An 11242-nucleotide genomic window follows, 5' to 3' on the forward strand; every position below is an offset into this window, starting at 1 on the left:
ATCCCTACAGTGTGAAACAGGTCATTTGGTCCAACAAGTCCACACTGACCCTCCCAAGAGTAACCCACCCAGACCCATTCCTGACATTTACCCTGACTATTGCACCTAACCTGCACATCCCTGGGCACTATGGGACAATTTAGCACGGCCAATCCACCCTAACCTGCACACCCCGGACACTATGGGACAATTTAGCACGGCCAATCCACCCTAACCTGCACATCCCCGGACACTATGGGGCAATTTAGCACGGCCAATCCACCCTAACCTGACATCTCTGGGCACTATGGGACAATTTAGCACGGCCAATCCACCCTAACCTGCACATGCCTGGGCACGATGGGACAATTTAGCACTGCCAATCCACCCTAACCTGCACATCCCTGGGCACTATGGGACAATTTAGCACGGCCAATCCACCCTAACCTGACATCTCTGGGCACTATGGGACAATTTAGCACGGCCAATCCACCCTAACCTGCACATGTTTGGACTGTGGGAGGAACCCGGAGCACCCGGAGGAAACCCACACAGGCACGGGGAGAATGTGCAAACTCCACACAGACAGTCGCCCGAGGCGCGAATCGAACCTGGGACCCTGGCGCTTTGATGCAGCAGTGTTAACCACTGAGCCACCATGCTGCCTCTGTTCTGTAATCCCTTGAGGTTTCTGCACTCTATTTTACGTCATCCTTTATACATTTTAACGAAACACATAGAAATTGGTCGTGTTACGGACCAGACCAGATCAGACCAGACTACCTCAAAATACTTTCAGAAGGTAGACTAGACCCTAACTTTTTTTTTGCTTTAAAAGGTGAATGTGAAGTGCTGTGTTCCAGAAGCGATGTTATTGGTCAATTTATTTGACGTTCAGCAAACCATGATTTGTCTAAACCCTATAGTTAAAATACAAACAAAAGAAAGAAGAAATTGGAATAACTTAACACTATTGGAAAACTTAACAGAATAATAGATTATTTTACTACTGAACAGTAACAGTTCCAATACAATAACATCCCATAAACACACCCTCAGCGAGGGCAATTTCAGTAAAATAGACTGGCTCACATGTGGTCCTCCAGCCCAGGAGAAAAGGACATCAGAAGATAATTCTGAGAGAGAGTGAGGGTACCCATTGGGAGAGATTCACTGCCTTCCAAACCTGCTGAAGGCCCAAGTAACAATGGCTGAAAGCTAAACTAAAAGTCCCTGGTTCTGAGGGAGCCTGACTCCACCCAGTCAGGTTGCTTCTATTGTTCCAACTCCTTTTTTTAAAAAAAAAGCACCCAACATTTCGCAAGTTGTTTATCTTCTCGTAGACTGCTCAGCATCGATCCCCCAATCCCTCGCTGAGAGCAAGCAGGACAGAACACACCTCAATAAACCACGGCATTGTCACAGTGTGTAACAGGGGTCTGGTTTATCTTGTAGTGGGCACCCAGATCCAAAGAAAAAACCGCCAGCAGACCTTGACTTCACTGATGCGTTAAGACCAACTGCTTTTGGCGAGAATTTAAACAAAGACTGGAAACTTAGTCATGACGAGTATTTAGTGTTGGCCAGCACTCGCGAACAGAGAGTTGCACTTCAGCAGAAACGAGGAGGAATCTCTTCTGAGTGTCATGGGTCTTTAAAATTCTCAGAGCATTGAATGCTTTCAGTGCTGAATTAGAGTTTGATTGATGAGGGGGTCTAGACTCATCAGAGGGGGGAGGGTACGTGCAGGAGAATGGGATTGACGTCTCGATCTGATGATTTTATGGAACGGGGTAGCAGCTCGCAATGGGCTGAACAGCCTGCACCTGATCTTCTAACGGATATTCCCTCTCTCCCAATCCTTTCTGAACTGGAGAGATGACTTTCGCCCAGGGTGGGGGGGGGGGCGCGGATGAACAGCGAGCAGTCTTACTGCTCCAACGACATGGATGATGATAGATCCCGAGTGGGGAAATCTCAGGAATCTGGTCAGTGTGACCCAAGTAATCACGTCAGAATCATTTCTCCTCCTGCTCACTCTCTCTGCAACCTTTCTGACACTCCCTCTCAAGTGTTCCCACTTTTCTCAACGGTGTTCCTACAAAGGGTGTTCACGAGGAATTCCTTACACATGAACAAAACAGAGCAGGAGTTATCAGCGAATTTTGTGCCGGACTGTCCGGAGTAGGATTTGAACTGTCTCCCTGTGGGAGTCTGAGCTGCTCCTGGTGCAGTTGGCTGTGATCTGTGTCTCTGTGTGCCGCAGTGTTTGTCACTCTGACCTGTGCATTCCGTTATGGACGAGAAGACCTCGATGTGCTGGGCCTATCCTTCAGGAAGGACCTCTTCATCGCGACATTCCAGGCTTTCCCCCCACTGCCAGAGGAAAAGAAACCCCTGACCAGACTCCAGGAGAGACTCATTAAGAAACTCGGAGAGAATGCCTTTCCTTTCTTCTTCATGGTGAGTGTCACCTCTGAGTGTGCACGCCTGCCAGTGTGAGTGTGTAAACATGTGGCCTGAGTGTGCACGCCCGCCAGTGTGAGCATATAAACGTGTGGCCGGAGTGTGCACACCCGCCGGTGTGAATGTGTGGCCCGAGTGTGCACACCCGCCAGAGTGAACGTGTGGCCCGAGTGTGCACACCCGCCAGTGTGAGCGTGTGAACATGTGGCCAGAGTGTGCACACCCGCCAGTGTGAATGTGTGAGCGTGTGGCCCGAGTGTGCACACTGGCCAGTATGAGCATAAGAACGTGTGGCCCAAGTGTGAACACCCGCCAGTGTGAGTGTGTGGCCAGAGTGTGCACACCTGCCAGTGTGAGTGAGCGCGCGTGTGGCCAGAGTGTGCACACCTGCCAGTGTGAGTGAGCGCGCGTGTGGCCAGAGTGTGCACACCTGCCGGTGTGAGTGAGCGCGCGTGCGGCCAGAGTGTGCACACCTGCCGGTGTGAGTGAGCGCGCGTCTGGCCAGAGTGTGCACACCTGCCAGTGTGAATGTGTGAGCGTGTGGCCAGAGTGTGCACACCCGCCAATGTGAGCGTGTGGCCCGAGTGTGCACACCCGCCAATGTGAGCGTGTGGCCCGAGTGTGCACACCCGCCAATGTGAGCGTGTGGCCCGAGTGTGCACACTGGCCAGTATGAGCATAAGAACGTGTGGCCCAAGTGTGAACACCCGCCAGTGTGAGTGTGTGACCTGAGTGTGCACACCTGCCAGTGTGAGTGAGCGCGCGTGTGGCCAGAGTGTGCACACCTGCCGGTGTGAGTGTGAGCGCGTGTGGCCAGAGTGTGCACACCTGCCAATGTGAGCGTGTGACCAGAGTGTGCATGCCCGCCAGTGTGAGCGTGTGGCCCGAGTGTGCACACCGGCCAGTGTGAATGTAAGAACGTGTGGCTCAAGTGTGAACACCCGCCAGTGTGAGTGTGTGACCTGAGTGTGCACACCTGCCAGTATGAATGTGTGATAGTGTGGCCAGGGTGTGCACACCCGCCAGTGTGAGCGTGTGACCTGTGTTCACACCCGGCAGTGTGAGCGTGTGTCCTGAGTGTGCACACCCGGCAGTGTGAGCGTGTGTCCTGAGTGTGCACACCCGGCAGTGTGAGCGTGTGTCCTGAGTGTGCACACCCACCAGTGTGAGCGTGTGAACGTGTGGCCCAAGTTTGCACACCCACCAGTGTGAGTGTGTGAAAGTGTGAACGTCCACCCCTTCACCCTGAGGCTGTGCCCTCGGGCCTGAGGACCGCCTGCCAGTGGAAACCCCTTCTCCACGTCCACTCTATCCAGGCCTCTCAGTATTCTGTACGTTTCAATCACATCCCCATCATCCTTCTATACCCCATCGAATACAGACCCAGAATCCTCAACCGCTCCCCACATGACAAGCCCTTCATCCCAGGGAGCATTCTTGTAAACCCCCTCTGAAACCCCGCCCTCCAAGTCCTGCACATCCTTCCTTAGATACGGGGCCCAAAACTCTTCACGGTATTCCAAATGTGGTCTGACCCGAACCTCAGCGTTACATCTCTGCTTTTGTATTCTAGCCCTCTTGAAATGAACGCCAACGTTGCATGGACTGCCAACGTAACCTGAAGGGAATCCTGAACCAAGGCTCCCAAGTCCCTTTGAGATTCAGATTTCTGAAACCTTTAGAAAATAGTCTGTGCCTGTGACCACAGCCTGATACAGTCTCAGCTGTACATCCCTGCTCTTCACTCTTGTTACAGAATCCTTACATACTCACAACTACGACAACCAGCTCCTGAGCTGCAAATCTTTAAGCAAACTTTGAGAATCGTTGCGTTAGAAAAGGAGACCATTCAGCCCATCGTGTGAATCCTACCTTTTTGAATGAGTGGGAAGACGTAATGCCATCCTCCCACCGTTTCCTTTGCAAACGCTTTTTCTACCTAAATAGTCATAAGACAGTGAGGCAATACGATCAGGCCATTCGGCCCCTCGAGTCTGTTCCGTTATTCAATTAGGTCAAGGCTGATCCTGTACTTCTGCTCTCCCCGAATTCCCCAACTGACCAGGAATCTGTCGTGGAGTGCAGAAGAGGCTCTTCGGCCCATTGAGTATGAACCAACACATCAGAAACTGCCGACCTTTAACCTTATCCCGTTTACCAGTCTTTGGCCCACAGCCTTGAACATTATGATGTGCCTCATCCCGGTACATTTAGAAGGATGTTCGATAAATCGGCTCTGCCACATTCCCACAGAGCACATTCCAAACCATCGCCACACTCTGGGTAAAAAAAATTTCCCCCCACCCCCACCTCACTAAACCTCCTGCCCCCTCACCTTGAACCCTCATGACTGACCCATTGTCAATGGGGACAGCTGCTCCTTAGCCACTCTGTCCAGCCCCTCATAGTCTTGTCCACCTCAGTCGCACCGGCCCTCTGTCTTCTCCACTCCACCCGAGCCTGTCTGACCTTTCACCTCTGTTCTTCCGTCCCATGCAGTCTCCTTCTTCCTATAACATGGGGACCAGAACTGCACACACCAAAGGCCCGTACAACTCCCGACATGGCTTCCCTGCTTTTGTAATCTACGCCTCGATTGATAAAGGCCGACTAACAAACCCCTCTCCCTACACAAATGCGTGGACAGACGCGCTAAGGTCCCATTGGTCCACAGAGCTCCCGAATGTCATGGAGTATTTTTGTCACATCAATCATAGAGTCATAGAGATGTACAGCATGGAAACAGACCCTTCGGTCCAACCCGTCCATGCCAACCAGATATCCCAACCCCATCTAGTCCCACCTGCCAGCACCCGGCCCATATCCTTCCAAACCCTTCCTATTCATATACCCATCCAAGTGCCTCTTAAATGTTGTAATTGTACCAGCCCCCACCACATCCTCTGGCAGCTCATTCCATACACTTACCACCCTCTCTGTGGAAAAAGTTGCCCCTTAGGTCCCTTTTATATCTTTTTCCCCTCACCCTAAACCTATGCCCTCTAGTTCTGGACTCCCCCACCCCAGGGAAAAGACTTTGCCTCTTTACCCTATCTCAAATACCTCATGGTTACGTTCCAGCCACCAAATGAGCATCCCAGTTTATCTCCTCATGTTGCTTAAGACCCTCACTCTCTCTGTTAATCCAATTGACCAATCTTTGTGTCAGCTGCAAGTTTACTAATCCAACTGACCCCGCTCACCCCATGCTAATCCACCCTAAACTGCACATCCCCTGGACACTACGGGACCATTTCCCATGGCTAACCCACCCTAATACAATGGAGTCGAAGGCATAGCGGAATTATCACTCAATTGTTAATCCAAGGCCCCAATAATGTGCTGGGGATATGGTTTCGAAACCTGCAATGGCAGGTGTGGATCCTGATTTGCACAGAAATCTTGCCACCAGTGGGGAAATATCTCTCTGGTTTATTTGCATCTTTCAGAGATGTGACTCCAGCACCACAGCAATGTGGTTGACTCTGAACTGCAGTGGACTCTGAGATGGGCAATAAATGCGGGCCAAGCTTGCAATGACTTGACCCTCTGAATGACTTTTGGATGGGTTGCGCTCCGGCGAGTCGGTGTGGACTTATTGGGCTGAAGGGCCTGTTTCCACACTGTAGGGAATCTAATCTAATCTAAAAACCTGCACATCCCTGGACACTACAGGACAATTTCCCATGGCTAACCCACCCTGGCACCATGAGGTAGCAGTGCTAACCACTGAGACGCCATGCCAACTTGCCTAAACTGCACTAGGTACAAGCCCAGCCCTTCCCATCTTTCCTCCGTAGACAACCCAGCCACTTCCAGATATTCCAATCAGATAATCCTTAGTTACAAGGCTTCCAATGAATTTACACTCTTTCTTAAGTAATGAGACCAAGACTGTACAGAATTCACCACATTGTGGTTTCATTTAATTGCACCCCTGCTGGGGTCTCACTGTATAACTCAGAAAAACAGCAGCAGACTATTCGGCCCTTCCAGACTGCTGCTTCATTCAATATGATCATGGCTGATCATCCAACCCAATCCCCTCTTGCTGCTTTCTCTCCCATCCCTTTGATCCTTTTAGTCCTAAGGATGGTATCTAACTCCCTGTCAAAACCTTTCCTGTTTCCACAGCTCCCCCAGAATCTGCCGTGTTCAGTGACCCTGCAGCCAGGCCCTGAGGACACAGGCAAGGTAAGCCAGCAGAGTTTAGTTCTCTCACTGTTTGAATGGAGAGTTTTGCACTGGTTTTTGAGTCCGAAATAATAAGTTTCTCTCATCTTTCCAACTTCTCCATCTCTCTCCCCCTCTCCTCCTTGCTCCCCACTCTCCACCTCCCTCCTCTCTTCCCCTCTTTCTTCTCTCCCTCTCCACTCCGTCTGTTTCTCCCTCCCACCATCACTCTTCCCCCATGGACCTCTCTTTGTCCACCTCTCTCTCTCATGCCCACCCTCTCCCTCCTGCTCTTTCTCACTCTCTTTCTCTGTCTCCCTCTCTCCCCATCCCTCCTACCCATCTCTTGCCCCCATCTCTCTCGCTCCTGCCTCTCTTGCCCCCCCCCCACCCCCCATCATCTCTCTTGCCCCCTGGCCACTTTTTTCTTTCTTTCTCTCTCTTCACTCTTTCTCACTCACACTCTCTCTCCCTTTTCTTTCTTTCTTTCTCTCTCTCTCTCTTTCTCTCTCTCTCTCTCTCTTTCCCTCTCTCTCTCTCTCTCTCTCTCTCTCTCTCCCTCTCTCTCTCTCCTTCTCTCTCTCTCCTTCTCTCTCTCTCCTTCTCTCTCTCTCCTTCTCTCTCTCTCCTTCTCTCTCTCTCCTTCTCTCTCTCTCCTTCTCTCTCTCTCCTTCTCTCTCTCTCCTTCTCTCTCTCTCCTTCTCTCTCTCTCCTTCTCTCTCTCTCCTTCTCTCTCTCTCCTTCTCTCTCTCTCCTTCTCTCTCTCTCCTTCTCTCTCTCTCCTTCTCTCTCTCTCCTTCTCTCTCTCTCCTTCTCTCTCTCTCCTTCTCTCTCTCTCCTTCTCTCTCTCTCTCTCTCTCTCTCTCTCTCTCCTTCTCTCTCTCTCTCTCCTTCTCTCTCTCTCCTTCTCTCTCTCTCCTTCTCTCTCTCTCCTTCTCTCTCTCTCCTTCTCTCTCTCTCCTTCTCTCTCTCTCCTTCTCTCTCTCTCCTTCTCTCTCTCTCCTTCTCTCTCTCTCCTTCTCTCTCTCTCCTTCTCTCTCTCTCCTTCTCTCTCTCTCCTTCTCTCTCTCTCCTTCTCTCTCTCTCCTTCTCTCTCTCTCCTTCTCTCTCTCTCCTTCTCTCTCTCTCCTTCTCTCTCTCTCCTTCTCTCTCTCTCTCCTTCTCTCTCTCTCCTTCTCTCTCTCTCCTTCTCTCTCTCTCTCCTTCTCTCTCTCTCTCCTTCTCTCTCTCTCTCCTTCTCTCTCTCTCTCCTTCTCTCTCTCTCTCCTTCTCTCTCTCTCTCCTTCTCTCTCTCTCTCCTTCTCTCTCTCTCTCCTTCTCTCTCTCTCTCCTTCTCTCTCTCTCTCCTTCTCTCTCTCTCTCCTTCTCTCTCTCTCTCCTTCTCTCTCTCTCTCCTTCTCTCTCTCTCTCCTTCTCTCTCTCTCTCATTCTCTCTCTCTCTCATTCTCTCTCTCTCTCATTCTCTCTCTCTCTCATTCTCTCTCTCTCTCATTCTCTCTCTCTCATTCTCTCCCTCTCTCTCTCTCCCTCCCTGTCCCTCTCTCTCTCCCTCTCTCCCCTCCCTCCCCCACCCCGGTCCCTGCCCCCAGGCCTGTGGTGTGGACTTTGAAATCCGTGCGTTCTGTGCTAAGGCGATGGAAGAGAAGATACACAAGAGGTGAGCTGTGCCCCAGCTGCCCATCAGCATCACAAGACACACGGCACCCCCCACTTTTGGGATGTCTGGGGTGGGGGTCTCACCTCAGTGTAAACCTTGGGGAAGGCAGGGAGAGAGAGAGCATTAATTGAACTCTTGATTTATTCATTCATGGGATTACGGTGTCTCTGGCTGGGCCCAGCATTTATTGCCCGTGCCTAATTGCCCCAGAGGGCAGTTAAGTGTCAACCACATTGCTGTGGTTCTGGATCACATGTAGACCAGACTGTAGGGTAAGCATGGCCGCTAGTGCTTCCAATTAAACCTGTTGTACTATAACCTGGTGGGATTTTAACTTTGTACACCCCGGTCCAACATCGACCCCTCTAAATCATCCTTCCCTCAAGGACATGAGTGAACCAGATGGGATATTCCCCCTGACAATTGACGAGGGAGTCGTGGTCATCGTTAGACTCCTAATCCCTGAGTTTGTTTTTTTTCAGTGAATTCATGTCCCGGGACGGGATTCGAACCTGAGTCCCCAGAGCATTTCTGGGTCTCTGGGTTAACAGTCCAGCGATAAGACGGCTACACGTTCCCTCCCCCTCCTGTTTGCACCCAGCCGCAGACTTTCTGGGTGCAACTGTCAGCCTGCCTACCCGGACGATAAATGATTTGAATCGATTGAATCGAGGGTGTTAGAGCAGGGGAGGGGTTTGTCTGGGTCTCCCAACGTCATCAGAGCAAAAGGAGGCCATTCCGGCCATCACTAACCTTCAGTGGGACCGTGGCTGACCTGATTAGTCCTCCACTGCACTCTTCTGATGTCACCACCCTCGACTCTGCCCCCTGTCTGGGACTCCGCCCCCTGTCTGGGACTCCTCCCACCCACCACTCTGCCAGCCCACGACTCCTCCCACCCACGTCTTCACCTCCCCCACCTGTGATTCCTCCCTGCCCGTGACTCCGCCCCCGCCCGCTACACCTCCCAGACCCTCAACTTCACATCCCCCCCCCCCCCCCCAACCCACGCCTCCATCCCCCCACCCTCTCCAATCCCCCTTGGCTCCCTCGACTCCCCGATTGACTAGAAGCCCTTCCATCTTGGACACTCCATTTCCTTCTGTCTCACCCCTCAGGAACTCCGTCCGCCTGGTCATCCGGAAAGTACAGTACGCTCCGGAGAAACCAGGGCCGCAGCCAATGGCGGAGACCACGAGGAATTTCTTGATGTCAGACAGATCCCTCCACCTCGAAGCCTCGTTAGATAAAGAGGTCAGTACAACAGTGGGAGAGGGGGAAGGGTGAGGGTGAGGGGATGGTAGAGGGCTCGAGAGAGAGAGAGAGTGTGAGGGAGGGGGGTAGAGCAATAAAGAGAGCGAGGGAGTGGTGAGTGGGTAGAGGGATAAAGTGAGAGTGGGAGAGGGATAAAGAGAGTGAGAGCGAGGGAGGGTGGTAGAGGGATAAAGAGAACGAGAGGCAGGGAGAGGGGTAGAAGGATAAAGAGAGCGAGGGCGGGAGGGGGTGAGGACGAGATAGGTAGAGGGATCAAGAAGTGAGGGAGGGATGGGGTAGAGGGATCGAGAGAGACAGCAAAGGAGAGAGTGGAGTCAGGGGAGTAGAGAGATCAACAGAGAGTGAGGGAAGGAGAGGAGTGAGGATGAGAGGGGGTAGAGAAATCTAGAGGGAAAGTGGGAGGGAGAGGGTGGATTGGGGGTAGAGAGATCAGAGAGTAAGGGATGGGGAGGTAGTGAGAAGGGGAATTGGGTGGGGCGGGGAGCAACAAATGCTAGAATCCCCGAGGTTAGTGCCCAGCTGGCTGAGGGTCCAGTCAACAGCGATCGGCTAATTAATGTTGGATGTCACTGATCACTGGGGGAGTGGGGTGGCGGGGGGGGTTAAGGCGATGGGGTGTTGGGGCTGGAGGGAGGATACCCCTCGTTTTTCAGCTTTGCCATTGTTCCCTTTGAGAAAGGATGTCAGTGCACTGACAGCAGTTCAGAGGAGACTTCCCCAGTGGGGTCGCTCAACCTGGGAGCAACAATTGAGTGTGTCCTCATTGGCGTTTCCAAAGATCAGAGGTGACGTTGTTGGAACACAGTTGTGGGGGGGTTCCATAGGGTTGGGGCTGAGAGGGCAGCTCCCCCCTTGTGGGACAAACAAGGGGGTACGACTTAACTTAAAGGGAGTTTCATTTGCCATGGACCTCGATGTATTGAGAAGATAGCCCAGGCATGAACGTTTTCTTCTTTAAAGGCAAGCATAAGGTGTTATGTTCCAGATGCAATTCGACTGGTCAAACTACCAGATTTGAAGCAAAACATATTTTATTCATAGGCTGTAGTTAAAATGCAACAGAAGAAATAAGAAATTGGAATAACAATTCTATTGGAAAACTTAACAATAATAGATTATTTAGCAACTAAACAGTAACTGTTCCCATATAGTATAATCCCATAAACACACCCTTGGCAAAGGCAAATTCAGCAAAATAGGTTGTCTCACGGACAATTCCAGCAGCAGGAAGGGAACCCCCAACTTCTAGCTGTTACCGAGAGAGAAGGAACAACTCCCAAACCCAGCTTCGAGGGCCCAGCAACTGCTCCTGAGAAACTAAACCTGAAAATCCAGGTTCTGGGGGAGATTGATCCCACCCAAACAGGCCGCTTCTAATTTCCAACCTTTTGGTAAAAAGACCCAAGGCCCCTCAAGCGGCTTATTGGATTCAAATAGACCACTCGGCACCTCTTTTCAAAACGAAAAACAGGACAAAATGCACTTCTTAGAGCCATAGTATGGTCACACATTGAAGATGGAGATGGGGAGGAATTGCTTTTCTCAGAGGGTCTTTTGTGTTTGCAATTCTTTCCATAAAGAGAGCAGTGGAGGACAATTTATTAAATACATTGGAGAACGAGTTAGGTCGATGTTTGATTGTTGAGAGTAGCTTCAAAATACTTCAAGAAGGTAGCCTAGACCCAAACGTTT

The 11242-nt window shown here is 51.3% G+C and overlaps 1 protein-coding gene across 4 annotated transcripts in view; it reads left to right on the forward strand.

Moving 5' to 3' along the window:
- Positions 1 to 11242, forward strand: part of LOC122544389 (arrestin red cell) — a 131046-nt gene that overhangs the window by 104981 nt on the left and 14823 nt on the right. For all 4 annotated transcript variants that reach the window (XM_087983025.1, XM_087983024.1, XM_087983023.1 and 1 more), the window contains 4 exons: positions 2246 to 2442; positions 6580 to 6639; positions 8208 to 8275; positions 9394 to 9529. In XM_087983025.1, coding sequence (XP_087839151.1) covers positions 2246 to 2442; positions 6580 to 6639; positions 8208 to 8275; positions 9394 to 9529 — 461 coding nt within the window. The remainder of the gene's footprint in view (positions 1 to 2245; positions 2443 to 6579; positions 6640 to 8207; positions 8276 to 9393; positions 9530 to 11242) is intronic.

The sequence above is a fragment of the Chiloscyllium plagiosum genome, unplaced genomic scaffold (assembly GCF_037043375.1).
Source record: "Chiloscyllium plagiosum isolate Xiang-an unplaced genomic scaffold, Cpla_swu_hap1 HiC_scaffold_44, whole genome shotgun sequence".
Lineage (NCBI taxonomy): Eukaryota > Metazoa > Chordata > Chondrichthyes > Orectolobiformes > Hemiscylliidae > Chiloscyllium > Chiloscyllium plagiosum.